The 18,002-nt window shown below is 53.6% G+C and overlaps 1 protein-coding gene across 4 annotated transcripts in view; it reads left to right on the top strand.

Annotated features, from left to right (window-relative positions):
* GPAT4 (glycerol-3-phosphate acyltransferase 4) overlaps nucleotides 1-4,923 on the top strand; it is a 38,707-nt gene extending 33,784 nt beyond the window's left edge. For all 4 annotated transcript variants that reach the window (XM_046648423.1, XM_046648422.1, XM_046648425.1 and 1 more), the window contains one exon: nucleotides 1,088-4,923. In XM_046648423.1, coding sequence (XP_046504379.1) covers nucleotides 1,088-1,196 — 109 coding nt within the window. In that variant the 3' untranslated portion in view covers nucleotides 1,197-4,923. The remainder of the gene's footprint in view (nucleotides 1-1,087) is intronic.
* The last annotated feature ends 13,079 nt before the right edge of the window (nucleotides 4,924-18,002 follow it).

The following is an 18,002-nucleotide window of genomic DNA, read 5'->3' as shown; positions in this document are numbered from 1 at the left end:
CATGAGGGATAAAACCGTTACTCCCATTTTACGTGATGACCTCACTTCATCCTGCAATAACTCCATGAGGGATAAAACTGTTACTCCCATTTTACAAGTGAGAAGTTGAGACTCAGAGTCTCAGTAACTGTTGTCACAGACTAAGCACCAGAGCCAGATTTTAGGCTCAGGTCCGACAGGCTACTGGAGCTGGAATGTTCCACCACTGCTCCATGTTCCCTGTCACTGAGGCCTGGTAAAGACAAGGGGCTCCTTGCTTACAGTGCCTTTGCTGTGGGTTCTCGAGTGCGTAGCAGATGTGCATCTCCCTAGTGTAAGTCTGTCAGTGGTAGGGCTTCATCAGAGACTTTTTCCGCCACTACCACCAACATAGTTCAAAAAAAAAGTATAGCAGAAAGACAAAAGTTGGCTGGGATTTTCCTTAGTTACTGCAGGTGATGCTAATTCTAGAGTTAGGCAAGGAGGTGGGATGACGGTGGGAGTGGGACCTTGAAGAAGCAAGTCCAAGTGTGCAGGATTTATTTGGGGTGTTGGAGGAGGTGCTGGGGTGTTAGCCCAGAACTCTGAGAGTCACTTGGGTTCCCTTACACTACCGGCCCTTGAGCGCAGAAGCAGTAAGAACTTGTATTTCCCCTCGTGTTCGTTGTTTGGGTGAATTTGGAGAATCCTTGGGTCTGATTTTACAGGTATTATTTCACAGATAAATCTTACAGATTCATTCTAAGTCTCAATATTTCCTAAGCTTGGCTCAGCTTCCATGGTGCCAGAATGCCTCCTTTATCTTTTGTCAGGTGGCGATGAATGTTCCAGTAGAATTTTAAACTCCTTGGTAGACTAAGCAATTACAAAGTGCCTTCAGTATGGGTAGGGAATTCTGACCCCAGGGCAGGAGTGAGAGTTTAAGGTAGAAAGGGCGCATTCCAGGAGTCCAGGGCCAGTTTCTGAGGTTGTGCTGATGAGAGCGCCCTGGAGTCCTTTTGTTTCTGGTGGGTTTTTCTTGGTGTTTGAGCAGCATGTGCATCTGGCTGTGGCGCGAGGGCGGGTGAGAAGCCTGCTCTGCTGTTACAGCCAGTCTTTCTGCCACCAGGGATGGGGGGCTGAAGAGGGAGAAGGTGAAGGATGCATTCAAGGAGGAGCAGCAGAGGCTGTACAGCAAGATGATTGTTGGGAACCACGAGGACAGGAGCCGGTCCTGAGCCCATGGTCGCACCGGCTGGGGCTGCCGCGCCTGAATCCTGACACGTGAGCCAGCTGGAGTTGTCGCCGCCTCTGCCCCCACTGCTGCATCCTTTCCAGACTCCAGGGCTCTTCCGGCTGCTCTGGAGCCCAGGACTCCAGCTTCTTCAGAGCCGCCCCGGGATCCTGGGCTGGCCGTCTGAAGTGAACAGTGCTGGGTGTTGCTGCCCAGGACGAGATGCCTTCTTGTTTCTTGTACCATAAGTCCGTTGGAGGAATGCCATTAAAGTCAGCTCTCCACCTGTGCGCATGCACAGCTGAGTGGTTGGGGAAAACTGGCCCCATTCCTGTATCCGAGTTGTTAGGATGTTGGTCTGTTACAGATGGCCACCTGCCAGGGACTTTGCTGGGGAAAGGATCTCCCCACCCATGAGGAAAGGCACCACTGAGGCAGTGCGGCTCGCTTTAACCTGAACACCACCCGCCAGCCTTGGAGCTCTGCAGACTTGATAAAAAGAAAACTTGTCTGCAGGGGTTTTCAGCAAAATGAAGTTTTAAATTCTTTGCTGCTGCCCACTGGCAGTAACCAAAGGGGAGGGGAAGAGGCAAGGTGGGCCAGTGACTGGTGTGCAGTGGCCGCCAAGAGGCATTTTGCGCTCAAACTCCACGCTCACCCTGAACTCCAGTGTGACTTTCTCTTTGTTAACATGTGCCTCAGTTTCCCTGTCTCTAACCTGGACCAGGAGGGGAAGGGTGGCGATACGTACCTCACAGGGTGGTTGTGGGGGTGGGAGGCTACTGGGAGTGAAGGACAGGTCTGTGAAGAGCGGCAGGACAAGGTCTGAGCTCAGAGCTGCTGCCCAGGGCTTGGGGTTTGTTTTGTGAGTAAATAAAATTGTCTTCTGTGGTGAATGAATTGAGGGGTTTTTCCCTTCACTCTTTCTCCCCTAGATGTACCCCTAAGCAACAGGTTTCTAATCAGAGTTACAGTTCTCTCACTTGAACACCTGTAGAATGTTGGGACTAGGAAATCCACGTGACCTCTGGGATGAGGACAGGTATTGTTGGGAAGACGGTAAACGACTTGTGTGACATCTGCATCTCTCTCTGATGAGTTTAGAGTTCTCAGCACAGACTGAGATGTGGATCTCTGCACAGGTGGGGACTCCACTGGTGGAGTTTGGGGAGAGAGTGAAGGTGGCAGGGGCAGCATGGAGGTAAGGACAATGGGAAGCAATGAGGAATATGGGAGCAGGGAGGAGCAGCGGTTCTAGAAGGGTTGGCGAGGGTGGCAGGAGGGGCAACGAGATCTTTGGTGCCCCTTGGGCTTCCATCCGGCCAGAGAGAAACTGGGCTTCCTGCGCCCGCCTGCAGTCCCTGTGAGGGCAGATCCGAAGCCAAGCATCCCTTGCCAGCGCTTGCTTCCAGTGCCCACCAATTTCAACATCCCTTGGAGGAGAGCCTTGCCTCACCCCCGTTTGCCCATCTCTCCATCCCCCCGGCACCCTCCCCTGGCTCCAGCATGGCAGTCACAACACACCTTCCAGGTCTTTGCACAAGCCATTCTAAGTGTCACCTCTCCAAGGCTGCCCTCTGGGCCATTTGGCGATGGGGAAGTGAAGCCCTGCTCCTGAGGCAGCCGATCTGGTGGCCTCTCCTCCCTGCCCTTAGTCTGACTCACCTCGGTGGCCTTCCGGTGCCACTGCCTCCCTGAACAGCCCCCAGCTCCTCCTCCCCGCCCTCTTGCTAGCCAGTGAGAAATTCTTCTCTCTCTCAAATAAAAACACTATTAGGACTGTAAGAACAGGCTGTTATGAACTCTTCTACAAAATGTTCGGGAGTAAAGTGGTTTTCAGCTTACAGGAGGTGATATTTGCAGAGTTTAAAAGCTATCCAGAATGATCTTTAAAAATTGGGCTTGAAGATCAAGTTCCCTTTTTAAAAAGCTGCCATTTAGTGATTCTCACAGGTGTTTTTTAATACTTTGTTTTTAGTTTTCTCATGTTCTTTTCAGCAAGCCTGTCCATTGCTGATGACCTAGCAGAGTGCTGGGGAGCTTGGTTCAGACCCCTGCTCCATGACAAGTGCTCGTGGGGGCTGGGTAGCGTTTTGTTCCTCTCTCACTCAGCAGAGGGAGGCGAATTACACCCCCAAAGAGAGATCGCCCAAACTTATTTGGTGCTTGTTACAAGCGTGCAGACTCATCAGACTGCTCCATCCTTTTAGATTGGGGTCCCTGCAGGCCCCATGTTAATCCAGAAGTCAGAACACCTGGTTTGAGATGACGGGGTTGGTCTTGAGTGGTGAACCTCATGGCACTTAAGAATAAGGACAAAGACGCATGTCGAGTACAGAATCCACTCTTGTGAGCCCGGCAGCGATGAGGACAATCTTGGAAGAAAACCAAATGGAATTACTTAGTGAGATGAGCACACGCTGGCTTCTAGTCCCACTTCCAAACCTGCTACTCCTTTGCTGTTGTGACTGTATTTCTCTATTTCCTGATCTGTAACTAAGGACTTGAGCTAAATGACCTCCAAAGCCCGTTCCACCTCTGAAATTTCTATAATTTTTAAAACCATAGTTCAGGCTTTGGCTTTAAGCTCTCAAGTCATCTGGGTTCAGAAATAACTTCACAACTTTGGGGCTAGCGAAGCTCCGCTCCACTAGAGCGCGCCCCCGTGTGGAGGAGAGTCCTCAGTGTTTTAGGTGATTGTGGGCCTGGCTAGGTTTGATTGTGGATCTTGGAAAGACTTTTTTCACTCAGACGTGAGGTGTTTTTTTCACCTAGTTAGAGAAGGAACTTTCTAAAAAGGCTAGTAAAATTCCCCGACAGAGAAGCCTGTCAGCCAGGCCAGAGCTCAGCAAGCTAAGCTCGATGGAGCAGTTTGAGGTGGCATCCTTGTGACATGGTAGAAGCAGCTTTGGAACTTGACTCTTCGCTCTGTCAGAGCCCACTTCCTCCTCCTGCCGGTCAGAGATTAGAAGAGGCTTGATGTGAGGTGGTGGGGAGTGCTCTGCAGAGCACTGAATGCCCACGCCACACCAATGGCAGGAGTCCTCGGGTGTGTCCCGTTTCAGCCCTTCATAGCAGCACCTACCGGGTGTGCGCTAACTCTGTTGTTCTGCATAAGTCTTCTGGGACTATAAACCCTACCATTTTCTTCCTGGAATTGACCAAAAACTCAGCTGTCTGTGGGATAGTGATTCCAGCTGTGCCCTGATGCATGAGAGAGTCGACTGTGCCATGGGTCCCATCTGCCTGCTGTGCGTCTTGGGTGGGCACACTCGATTTCTCCAGCCGCACTCACCGTGTGTGGCCTGGGACATCTGGACTGCATGGGCACCTGCACGCACACTGACTCCTGGACAGGTTCAGAGCTGACCATCCCGCCATCCATCTTCCACTGCACTACCACCCCTCTCCCCCCAGTCAATATGTCTCTCTCCGATGGGAAAGTTAATAAATTTTGCTCTAGATTAAAAGTATTGATCATTTCATTTGTAAACGATAAATAAAAAGGGGGAACTTTTCATTGCACCAGGAGTAGCGCCTGGTGTATTTTGCTGGTGAAATTGCGCCAGCTGTCGGGGGGCGGGCGTCTCATATGCATTCTGGCCGGCCGGCTGCATTGATTTCCTATTAGTCTCCCAGCACCACCCAGTAACACATCATTTCAGTACCTGCTATTAATGGTCTTTTGATAAATAATCACTTGTAAGTCAATAAATTTTTATTAAACAGTGTGGCTCTTTGATTTATTAAAATCCGACCGTGTTTGTCTGGGAGAAAAGGGATGCTGAATTGAAGTGGAGGTTTTCATACATCTTCCTGACGCTGAGCAGTCACCACACGCTCCAGAGAAAAACAATTGCATTTTAACAGAAACAAAACAGCCGAGTTTGGAACTTGGGCGCAGGGAAACTTCATCTCCGTCAGTCTGAGGCCCACTCTGCAGGGAGCAGCTGCAGGCCCGAGGGCGCGTGGCGAGAACTTTGGGCCTGCTTCCGAGAGTGGTGAGGCACCCGGGCTGGGCCCCGCAATTGCATTCTGGGTAGCACAGCCCCTCGCTGGTGCCACAGATGGCTCCACGGGTCAGCCATGCCCCCAAGAGGTGCACCTGGAGTAGGCACCCACGGCAAATGGACATTGAAGATCCATCCAGGACCTGTTAGCTTCCTACCTGCCCAAATCACCAGTCGTGGCTTGTGGCAGGAACTGCCAAGAAATTGTATTTTGTTACGTGGAAATTTGGCTGTGTATTATTTTAAAAAGTGAGGCAATAGCTGAAGGTTGGAAATCTTTTTTGTGAGATTGGCATTGGCATAAAATTTGCTGTAAAGGGTTTGACACCTTTTCATTGAGACTAACATGGTCCCAAACATGAATATGGAGCAGCCCAACCACTAAGCATAGCCAGGACTACCCAACCCAGCAGGAAGTTACGGGAAGGGGAGAAAATGGCTAGTCAAGTGTTTTCTTGAAACTAATAGTGGAACTCCTGCTCCTTGACCCTGTGATTGTGCAGACCACTGCCACCAACTTCTTTGCCGTTGAAACTTAGTGTGACAGGTGTTCACAGGAGAGGGGCTTTCAAAGCGTGGATTGCTAGGAAGAAGTTCAGCTGAGGGCCTTAGTGTTTTCAAACATTTTACGTTGTTATGTCTTTAAATCACATTTTTAAATGTTTTTAAGATTTCATGTTTTAACCCTGCTGCAAGGTTTGTCTGTCGTTGCTTGGAGTTCCTTTTCTGTCCTGGTCTTGGGAGTGAAAGCTGCTAGATCCGGGATCTTGAAGAGGAACAGGCAGCTGGAGAGAAAACAAACGTGACCGTCCCGCCAGGCAGTAAGTAGTAAGATCAGGGTTTCAGGAGGGGGGCCCCGCTCTGTCCGTGTGCGGGGGTGGGGGTGTCGGTGTCAAGGACCCAGGCTCTCCTCCAAGGAGCCCTGAGGCCTGTGTGCACGCCGGAGCCCCACCCCCACCCCAGGGTGGTGTAGTGCTGCGGCCAGGCAGGGGAGCCACAGGACAGCTTGCTTACAGCTTTCTAGAACCCGAATGACGACATATATCTGCACTTGACATGTGCAAACTTCAAGTCCACTTTCAAGGTAGAACAGGAGACTTGTGTGTAATGTTTCCCTTGGGGGTTTGCCTCTAGCCTCGATAATTCTCCCTCCGTCGCTTCCCCATCCATGTACATTCTACTCTATTGTCAGAACTTCGGTGGGGAAGTTGGAGAAGAATCGTCTTAGAGTTTCTTGTATTCCCTGAGTTTACTTCCGGTCATTTTGAGTCAAATACGTTAAACTAAGGGAAAGGAGTGACTTGCTGTGCAACTTCCGCCATGGCTGATGGAGGGGGCGAGAGGAGCGAGGCTGGCACAAAGGAGTTGCAGGGGGCCTTCGGGCTTCATCCAGCAGGTCCCTGCACCCCTGTGGGTACAGCCAGACAGTCTGAGGCCAGGGGAAGGTGGAGGTCGGCAGGCCCTGTCTCCCTTGGCCGTGAGGGTGGAGACCTGGATCTTCCAGAACGGAAGATCGGGTCATCCTAGTGGGCTATGACTGTTTCCTTCTCTTGACCCGACGGCTCCCCAAATGCATTCTCATTGGATTTGAACCCCCCTGCAGCTCCAAATGGCCGGATATGAGGTTGCGGGAGGTAAGCTGGCGCCTGCCCATGCCATCCCGTCCCGAGTTCTGGGCTGAGATGTTCTTCAGCCCCTTGCTCCCTCCCGCCCCCGTCACGGGCTCGGGGTCTGGACAGAACACTTGATCCTCCAGGCTGAGGGGCGGCTCTGCAGCGGCACCCAGGGCCAGGTCCCCGCGGCTGCTGCAGGGGCCGGGGACGGCCGCCTGCGCTCCAATTGATCCCCCAGCTGTGATTTGTCATCTCTCCGCGGCAGGCGCTGTTTTCTCTTGCTTCAGGAGGCCCCTTCGACACCTGCTTTATTTTTCTTCCTGCACTGACGTGACGGGAGACAGGTGTTAAACTACTTAATCACTTTAAAATTGTTTTAATTTTCTGTTTTTTATTGATCTCTCCAGCACCAATTAATCAGCTCACTGGACCAGGCAGTTAGTACATTAAAAATTGTCAGGGAGGCCGTGCATCTTGCAAAATGTCTGAAAAATATTCGGCTAGCAAATTTCGTTTCTCTTTGGCAGGCAGCAGTCCTTCGCCCACAAAACTCCCACTCGAAAAGGGCCTCCGCCTCTAGGCTCATGGCCGGAGCACTCAGGGTCCGGGAGGGCCTGGCTGCAGGGACTTCCTGGAGGGAAGAGGAAGCAGGTGTCCTTTTTGCCACCGACTCGCCACCTTTCCTCCACCCTTGCTCTTTGCTTCCCACACAGCGTTGGGTCTCCTTTCCCTGGGAGCTGTGGGAGTTCTCGTGGCAGGGCATGCTTGCCAGGGCATGTCCTGACGCCCACAAGGGCAGGACTTCACGGTCAGTAATGGCCCTCGCGGCCGGGCACCCGGCCCACAGCCAGAGCTCCTCGTCCTGGGACGTTGGCACTTTTGACTTGTCCTGACTGTGCCAAAACCACCTCCCTGGGGCAGGGGGCCCGCTAAACTTGGTAAACTATTGGCAGGTGGCTGTTGTCACACTGCCTCGTCCCTGGTACCCTGGTCATAAGCCTGAAGCCCTTCCATGGAATGTTCTGGACAACACCCCCACAGTCACCCGCTTCTGTGCTGCAAACCCTTGCCATTTGCTTTTATCACCCCTCTCGAAAATTACCTAACTGCTTGCTGTACTTTCTGAATTAAATAAAATATGGACAGAATAAGCACGGGCTTCAATATAATTTCTTGGGAGTAGAAATTTGTTTTCCAGTTTTCCCATTTTTGCCCGATTTTCTATCACTTTCCAAAAGCAAGCCTCTTATCTTTGGGGGGGGGCAAGTGAAATATCAAGCAGCCTGCCTGTGTGGTCTGAGTTGTCTACTTTCCAGTGGCTCCCCCTCCCAAAGCACCTCTCGCCCACCCTGCCCGCCCTCCTGCCCCCGGCTGCCTAGGTGACTGAGGGGAGCCCCTTTTATCACCTCCCCCCGCATTTCACGGCCCACACAGGCCCCTCAGAATCGGGGCTGCAGCCCCCACCCGGGGAGGCCCGCTGCGAGGCAGCCGGCCACCTACCTCCCGCCCGGCCCACCCGCCGGCGTTAATTGGGATATGATTGGGCCGGGACACACAATCTAGTATCGATTTTCTCTCTGGACGCCACAGCTTTATTTGCTCACATCTGCCTTGTGTTTAATTGGTGCTTTGCTCTGGAAACGAGCGATCTTATCGGCCTGTTTGGTTTCTTTTCCTGGGGCACACAGGCATGCACACACCCTCACCCTCTGAGTTAGCTGGCCCAGCCCTGCCTCTCCCTGCCCCTCCCACGGTGAGGCATTCCCGGGGGTGGGGGCGTGGAGAGTGACCCAGAGGGGCTTTCTCGGAGACTTCCTTTCCTTACACTTGACCTCGGTGCTGTGGCTGATCCTTCCAGTGTGAAACTGGGTATGTGATGATGACTGGGGGAAACGCCGGCTTTGGATTCAGGCCTGGGTTCAAGCCCACCTCCTCCCCGTGTGTGGCCTTGAGACTAAGCTGTTGAATTTTCCTGCACTGCAGGATCTCTGAGACAAAGGCAGAATGGCTGCTCGGAGGGACTCTTGGAGAACATCTGTCAGTCCCCACACATGGTGCCTGGCACAGCAGGTACCCTGGGACCAGCGCTCCTCGCTCAGTACTGTGGCCCCATTCGGCCTGTGCGGCTGCATGTGCCGACTGCCTAGGGTGAGAGTCAGCCGTGTGTCCTGCAGAGAGAGAGGGGTCTCCTGCGCCGCGTCTATTTGTCCACGCAGGGGTGGGGCGAGAAGCATGTCTCCCTAGGGCTCACAGGCCATGGAGAATCTCTGACCCCAAGGCACTGCTGTCACCACTCGGCTTGTCTGAGGCCGGCGATGGCTCCTGTCCTCTCCCTGCACCGGGGAGCTCACCTCAGAGGGCATCCCATCCCCGGCACAGCCTAGGCCGGCGCCTGTGTTGGGGCGTTTTGTTTTTCTCTCCTCTGACTGTGGTCCTGCGTTTGGGCTGTTCTGCCCTGGGCTTTGTAGCAAAGGGAAGATGTGAAGGCCAGAGGTAAACACTAATTTCCTATTGACACAACATTAATTCTCCGGCTCGGACAGGTGAATGTGCTTTCACTCACTTTACCAAGATTAATGAGGTTTGTCTGCCTGCTGAGAGAGGCCTCAGGAGGGGCTCTGAGCGCATGCCCTCTGGGCTGGCCGTGGGGAAAGAGGCTGGCAGACGCACGGAGGAAGACCAGTCTCTCCCCCCACTTCCAACGTCATCTTCCCTGTTCAGGTACTTGCCTTACCCATGGAAGTAGCAGGATGGGAGAATTATTGCTTAAAGGATGTGAGCTATTCGTGCCCGGCCCCAGGGGGTTAATACTGACAAGGAGCCCATCCCAGCAGACCTGCACAGCACGGTCTGGAGGTCAGCCCAACCCTCCCCTGCCTGTCACCTGGAGCTCCTTTCCACCTGTGCAAACTGAGTCCTCGCCCCTTTGCACCCAAGGCTGTTGTCAAAGGTGGGGTCAGTCTTTGGTTCCTTGCCCTGAAGAGCAGCAGACAGTACTGGGGGACAGGCCAGGGCTTCTGAGGAGGGGCTGCTGGCAGCGGAGCAGCAGGACAGTTGAGGATGTCCATGACCTCAAGGTAGGGGACTCCTGGACCTGTAGGTGATGTGGGAACAAAATGGGATCCAAGTGGCTTCCATGTTGTGACTCTTTGGGTTCAGCACAGCTTAAATAGGACAAGAAGGAGCCCTACAGCTTGACTCTCCTCAGATCAGCCTAGGCAGATATGGAGAAGTAGCTCCATCCAAGGCTGTTCCACATCTGTGGACGGCCAGGGTCTCTTGAGGATTTCCTCACCCTTGGGGTGGGGGCAGTGGCCCCAGCCATCTCTGCTCAGGCAGCCTGAGTTGTCAGACCCTGTAAAGTACCGAAGCGTCACTGCCCGCGAAAGCCGGGCTGCCCTCACCAGAATTTGAACAAGGCTCTAAAGAATAAACACTTCGGGGACAGGAGGAATGGTTGAATCAGTCCCTTTCTATCGCTAAGGCTGGTCCATTATAACTTAGCCATCCGAGCTGAGAGGACAGCTGGGGAGTAAAGACAGAGAGGGTCGAACTCAGCTCTCAGAGAAGGAAGATGGGCAAGTTCTAACCCTGAGCCGCTGCCCTTCGTCCCTATGTCCCGGTGTGGCGGGCTCCCTGGCAGGGCCAGCCTATAGGTAAACAACAGGGTTAAAAAATTTTTTTTTTACTGTGAGTGTTCTTTCTGTTATAAATTATAGAAACCCAATTCAACCAAACTCAAGACAAAAGGGTGTTACTGCCTCCTGAAAAGGCTACGGGTACCTGGGGCCTGGCTGAGTTCAGGCCTGAAACAGTGTTACCCATTCAACCTGCGCTCTCTGGGCCTCTCAGGCCCACTCTGCTCCGGGTGAGCTCCTTCCTGGGCTGCTGCCCCTCACAGGGGCGGGACGGCCTCCACAGCCAAATGGAGCCCCAGGTAGAGAGAGGAGAGCTGCTCCAGAGAACAACCCGGGTCCTTAGCATACCGGCTGCAGCTGAGCCTTAGACCCATCTCGAGCTGGGGGTGGGGTCAGCCCACACTAGGGCAATCCAGCATGGCAGGAGGGCTGTTTGCACCTAAGAAAGTCAGGGTGGCATCACCAGAAGAAGGCACGGATCAGGGCCAGGCAAGCCCAAACCACAGAAGTACACTGCGCCCTTTTACTACTCCCAGGGTAGAAGCTGCCATTCACTGAGCAATGTACTGTACTTTACAGTTAACCTGCAGCTTGGCCACAGACCCTTCTGCCCCAGCTGTTTCCACCTTGGCATGTGACGGTCCAGCCAATGCAGTACGAGAGCTGAAAGCCCAACCCCGCCTTCTTTTCCAGAACATACCAACGTAGTTTAGCAAATTCATTAGTGCAGAGTTTCTCCCAAGAGCCCTTGGAGGTTTGATTACATGAGACCTCCCCATAAGTGTCACCGCCAGGGGCTGGTGCACGTGGCAGCAGGAGGCCTGCAGGGTCCTGCCCTCTCTCCTCTGTCATCGGCGAGAAGATCCAGACCCTTTGCCGCTTTGCTTCCATGCCGCCGGCAGCCTTCCCTTGGTCACTGGGAGAGGAGAGAAAGCTACGGAACCGTAGGTCATCCGTGAACAACTCCAAAGCAGGCAGGGAGGGCCAAAACGTGGATTTAAATCCAGTTGGGCTTCTGCAATCACTGTTCCTCAAACCTGTCCATTACCATGCCCCAGGGCACTTGTCAGCCGGGAGCATTCCAGGCCCGCAGCCCGCCCAACTGAGTGGGGAGGTCCCAGAAGGGCCCTGGGAATCTGTGTCTGACAAGCCCTGTCTGTCGTCAGGCAAGCCTGGGAAACTGCCTAAGTGAATACCTTCTCTGGCTGTGCCGTGGCTGCTCCATCCAGGGACGCTGGCGGTCACCCATAAAGCAGAAACCACACGCAGGAAAATGCTCTTTGCTGTCATTGTGCACCACAACGCGTGTGCTCATTGACTAGAGGACTCCTGGTCTTCTGTGTCCTGAAGGCAAAGCGCTTTCAGATCTTTGCGCAACGGGCAGTAGACACCGCCCTGGAATTAGACTTGGGAGAGAAGGAGGTTTGACCTTGTTGGGTCTCTTCAGCGCTCCAAGCCTCAGTTTCCTCTTATCCCAGTTGGGGCTAAAACCTGATGGCCAATCTGTCTGACAAGCAAATGAAGTAAGTGGTTGAGGTGCTGTGGGGAGCACAGCCTTACTGTTTCAGTGGGGATGTGGCCATGCTTTCCAGTCGCACCCTGGATTCTGGGTCTCAGCGGGTGCACACACAGTGATTCTGACTGAGGAAGCTTGTTTCTGTTCTAGCGCCTTCTTACATGTGGAAGGATGTGATGCTTTTGGTGACATGTGGTGTGGTGGGGTTACCCGCGAAGTGCATTTTTGCTAGTGCACGTTGTCATTAACTAAACGCTCTCTCAGTCTGAACCTCTGCCTCCTGCGGCCCTGCCATGCCCTGTGAAGACCTTCCTCAGAGCACCACTGGCACTGCATCCCTTCCTTTCTAGGCAGCCGGGCTCCTTCGAGACTTTGAGCATCAGGAGGCGAGGGAGCTGGTCCCACGTCTGTATTCCCAACAACGAGCACAGTGCCAGGCAAAAAGCAGACCTCAGATGGCGGCTGCGTGCATTTAAATTGATAAGATATATGATCTGAATTTTCTTTATAGCTGTTCAAAGCCCAGACTTAGTTCACATGGGCATTCTCTCTCTCCCCTTATACGGTGGTTAAGAGAGGGGGCTCCAGGGGCCGGCCCGTGGCCGAGTGGTTAAGTTCGCGCGCTCTGCTTTGGCTGCCCAGGGTTTCACCGATTCGGATCCTGGGTGTGGACATGGCCCCGGTCATCAGGCCCCGGTCATCAGGCCGTGCTGAGGCGGTGTCCCACACAGCACAACCAGAGGGACCTACAACTAGAATATACAACTATGTACTGGGGGGCTTTGGAGAGAAGAAGAAAAGAAAAAGGTCTCCAGAGTCAACGTGATGGGGTTAAGATGGACAAGTTATTTAACTTCTCTGGGCTCCAGTGTCCTTGGCTACAAAATGGGTGTAATAATAATAATAGTGTTTATTTCACTTGAGTTTTTTTTTTTTTGAGGAAGATCGGTCCTGAGCCAGCATCCATGCCCATCTTCCTCCATTTTGCATGTGGGATGCAAACCCTATTTCACGTGGGTTTTTTGAAAATTAAATGAGACAAATATAGCTCCAGAACAGTGCGTGGCTCTGTGAATGTTTAAGAAGCGTTAGCGGGCAGTAGCAGCAGGAATGGTGGTGGACATGGTCATTGCCACGGCAGTGTGGTGCGAGGACAGAGCACGGGCATCAGAGGTGCACACTACTGACCACCATGGACTTGGGGGGCACCAGTTCATTTCTCTGCCTCAGCTTCCTCATCGGGAAAATGGGGATGCTAGATAGTACACAGCTGTTGGAAGACAAGGGAGCAGGTGTGAGTAAAGCATTTAGAAGCAGCCACTTTCTCAGAAGGTGCTGGAGTCTTCCTGCAGCCTGGACCTCCTGCCTTCTAGGGAACAAACCAGCACCTCTGCGGCGTCCTGGCCTGGTGCCAGGTGGGTCCTGTTGGAACTCCAGGCCCTGGGGACAAGGTGAACACAAGGAACCCCTTAGCTTTGTTCTCAGGACCTCTGCCTCCCGTTCACCACAGGTTTGCGTCACCTCCCTCCGTGAGCTCCCAACCCAGCCTCTGAAGCCAGTGGAAATGACATGATCCAGCAATCAACACAGCAGATTTTTTATTTGGAACCGTGTTGTTTATCTGAGCATCATCAAGGAGTGAATTGTTCTAAGAAAAATAATTTCCCAATGAAAATCCTTCTAGGGCCAGCTCGGCAGCACAGCAGTTAAGTTCGCACGTTCCGCTTTGAGGCCCAGGGTTTGTCAGTTTGGATCCCGGGTGCAGACATGTCACCGTTTGGCAAGCCATGCTGTGGCAGGCATCCCACATATAAAGTAGAGGAAGATGGCACGGATGCTAGCTCAGGGCCAGTCTTCCTCAGCAAAAAGAGGAGGATTTGCAGCAGATGTTAGCTCAGGGCTAATCTTCCTCAAAAAAAAAAAAATCATTCTAAAATATTATGCTCTTCCTGCCATCTTATGCAGAAGACAAAGGACCCAGTTTAATCTTTCTGAAGGCTCTGGGACATCGTTCTGTACATGAACCACACTGCTGTCCTCGAAGCCCTCTGACCTGAGCTGGGTTTTCAGTCCTGTCACCAAATGCGCACAGAGGGCTGTTCTGAAATTCCTCATTCTCCTTTGTTGGCAGCTGATGGCAGTTGCCGCCCTGCGTCTTGGCTCTGGGCCTCTCTGAGCCTCGTCTTGTGCCTGAGGTGGCTCCAGTCTTGCCTGGGAGGACAGTGTGTGCGCCCTGTGGCAGCTACTTTCTTGTCCCCACAGCTTTTTCTTATTTTGCTCACAATCGGATTCCAACTGTTTCACATGGTCACAAATGCTATGAATCTACCTACACCCTTCTGTAGCCATCTCACAATTTTTTACTGAGCACCTACTTTGGGCCAGGCTCTGTGCTCTGAGAAGAGGGGTGTTATCCACACATTCACACAGTCAGACCCACTCTCGATCTTCTCACACAGCAATGTGCATACGAACCAGCCGGGATGTGTTAAAATGTGGATCCTGATTCAGGAGGTCTCCACTGCGGCCTGAGAGTCCGCATTCTGACGAGTTCCCAAGGGAGGCAGCTGCTGCTGGTGCACAGACCATGTCTTGGAGTGTCAGGGATTCAGAGTAGGCCGTACAGACCCAAATGCCTCCAGGGGCCAGGGAGGCGATGTACCCATGTGGAGCCAGGGTCCATGGAAGTCCTGGGAAAGTGGTGGGGACCACGCCCTGGCCCCGGCCTGGCCTGCCTCAAGGCCAGCCACAGCGTCCGTGAAAGCACCATTCTGCCCCCGAGGAAGCACGGCTGCAAGCCCAGTGCAGCCCTGGCGTCTGGTCTGGCCCTGACCTGTAGTCCAGAGTCTCGGCGTTCTGCAGGCAAACTAGTCTCGTCCCTCGGCAAGTCCTCCGTAACCTCCCAGGTAGCAGGGAGCTGTGACTGTGGACCGCCTGTCCCATCGTGGAGCAGACTGGCTGAGAGCCGGCCCTGCCGCTTCCCAGAGGTGTGAATTTGAGGAGGATCAGGGGAGAAAGTGTGGGCACGAATGTGTGAGTGCCCACGCCGGTCTACACGTCGTACATGACTTCATCTAATCTTCTCCTCAGCCTTGCAGAGTTGGTTATCAGCCGCGCTATACAGGTGCGGACACTGGATTTCAAGTTGGTCACAACGACCCAGCTTGGTCACAGTGACCCAGCTACTAGTTGGTGGAGTGGGGTTCACACTCAGGACTGTCGGCCTCCCAAGCCAAGAATATCTAGCAGACACTGTGGTGTCTGCACACACAGGCACATGCATTAGGTCTCTCTTACAGAGCCCCTGCGAGGTGTGCACAATTACTCCTGTCTTCCAGATGAGTAAACTGACGTTCAGAGTTTAAATAGCTCGCCCGAGAACACAGAGAGTGGCAGAGCCAGGCTCTAACTGGACGCACGCCCCTCCGCCAGGCTGCAGGCAGACTCAGGTTAGCAGGCTCAAACCCTAGGGGTGGCCCAAGTATGAGGAGGGGTTGCCAGAAGTGGGATTTCAGTACCCCAACTCCTCTTTGATTGTCACAATCAGGATATGGCCATTCTGAACCTGGTAAGACACTGCCACCCTTGCCCTGCTGGGGCCATGTCCGCCATCCCTCTAACATCAGAAGCCGCAGAAGTGAGGCCCCAGCATGAGGCAGAGTCTGTGCCTGCCTGTTGGAGCCGGCTGGGCCGTGTGGCATAGCAGGACCCTATGGCTGTCAAGAGAACAGGACTTAATTTCTTTCTCCTTGTCTCATCCTTGAAAAGTTTGTGATGTAGGAAAGGAGTTACAAGAAGCATGAATTTCCAAAATGTTTTGTTTTTTTTGCTTAATTCAGCATATACAAGAAGTCCTTGGGGGGGGGGCAGTCTATGGCTTATGATTTCTTTATGAAATCACAATGAAGAGATTTATGAAATTTATGAATTTCATTTAAGAAGTGAGAGCCCATGCTCCCCCCCAGCAACACACACACACGTGCATGTGCACACACATGCAATGCATGCACACAAATGTGCACATTTGTAGAGGGCAAGACTTCCAAATTTCCCTTAAGAATCTGGGCTGCTCGCCTTCGGCTCTTCTCCTCCTTCAAACTCCAGCTCTAGTCTCTTGACCAGGCCAAAGGAAGATAATGAGTGAAATCGGAGAAGGAGCCTCTCGCTTGCGTGGTACACGTGCTCAGACGGCATCCGGGAGCAGGAGTAAGGCAGGATGGCTGGCAAGAGTGGCATCTTTTAGCCAGAGGTTCCCGTGGCAAGTGTCCCAGAATTCTGAGACTGGAGGAGCTTTTGTCTAGCTCAGCAAATGTATCCTGGGGAAAAACCTTCCCCAGGCTTGATTTAATACTGACCCAAAACAACTTGAAGCAGATGCAAGAATTATAGCCATTATACAAAGAAAGCACACGAACACAATTGCATTGTCACTGGCTTCTTCCTCCATACCTGCTCTATGACCTCATGGCCGAATGACATCAGCGGCCCCCCTCTGGACTGCAGGCCCCAGGACCTCCTCAAAGTGCTCAGGAATACCGTGCACCCCCGGCTCCCAGAGCCCACGGGGGCTGGTCTTTGTGGCTGTGCGGAGTGAGTCCTTGGGTCCTCCCAGGCTGCTGTCCTCCTGCTGCTGCACGGCCGCAGGGCCCAGCTCAGGACACCTGTGTCAGTGGAGTGCTCCTCAGTGTGGCTTGCAGCCAGGAGCAGACAGAGATGGTGCTTGATTCTTGGAAGCTGCCGTCTTATTTCCTTCCCCCTTTACGTGGAGAGAGACCAAGAGTGGACACCACTGGGGACTGAGGCGTTCTGCATTTTCTTGTCACATCATCCCACCCTCTGTGTCCGTTGGGGTTATTATGAAAGGCTGGTGCCTCAGTGTCTGAGAGGGTCTTCCTCCCGCCATCATTCCCACCACAGGATGACTCCACTGGCAGACTCTCCAGCCCTGGGGCCCGAGGGGCGAGCTGGAGGGCTTGGTGGGACAGCACAGGGCGCAGGCTGCCCACACTACTCAGGTTTGCTGGGGTTCGCACAGATCGTTACAGCAGGATGGGGCCTGCTCTCTCATTCTGCCTCTCCTTTTACGGAAGAGGCTTCCTGCCCCTTGTGTCCAGGCAGGTAAATGTGACAGCGTTGGAATGTCTTGTCTCGGGATGCCTTGTCCCACTCCCACGACTTGGTGTAGGTACTTTCTGAGCCTCAGCTTTCCCCTCCACGCAATGAGCACAACACCTACCTCCTGGTTTCCTGTGGGGTCAGGTGAGATCACCCAGGCCTTCCAGAAGGAGAACTGAGAAGGTGCTCGCTGCACGGTAGAGCTCCTGTTCTCTCCCCAGTATCTTTTCCTCCTTATGGGACCCGGTTCCCCAAACAGATCATTCCCCCACTAGGCCATGAGTTCCTGGAGGCCACGGATCCCGTTAAACCCTTCCCGGCTTTCTCAGCACCTAGGACAGTGCCTGGCACACCCCCCCCCCCCCCAGGCCAGACATCAAATTGATCAGTGTCAGACGAGGTTTCCCAAGGCCCAGAGCACTGATTCCCTGCTGGGAGCAGAGATTCCTGCCCTCCAAGAGGGCCCCTCACAGCTGGCACATCCAGGACTCCACAGCCAGTTTCACAGAAGCACATGAGCTATGGGGAGGTTTCTGGGACTTTTATTTCTTAAAAGCCAGTGGAGATGGGCAAATGCGGGGTCCCTTTTGGGCTGCATTCCTCTGGCCAGCCCCCACCCGCCTCTCCCAGCCCCTCCCACCTGCTCGTAGAGCCCTCCGTAGCACAGCTCCAGCGCCAGCCGCAGGGCAGTCCAAGGAAAGCAAGGGCTGGGGGTTCCACACAAGCCCTTCGTGCAGCCCCTCCCTGCAGGGGCCTCTCCCTTCCTTCGTGGGTACCCCAGTTGGAGAAGTAGGGGTTTCTGAGGTCCCTTCTAGCCCTGCCATCCCTCCCCTCTCTCCAGGTGGTCCTGCCCTTGCATCAGCACCAAGGCAAGCCCAGATGAGCAGCTCTCTCGGAGGGCAGCATCGGCCGCTAGGA

The sequence above is a fragment of the Equus quagga genome, chromosome 22 (genome assembly GCF_021613505.1).
Source record: "Equus quagga isolate Etosha38 chromosome 22, UCLA_HA_Equagga_1.0, whole genome shotgun sequence".
Classification (NCBI taxonomy): domain Eukaryota; kingdom Metazoa; phylum Chordata; class Mammalia; order Perissodactyla; family Equidae; genus Equus; species Equus quagga.
This window is presented reverse-complemented; position numbering and strand designations above follow the sequence as displayed.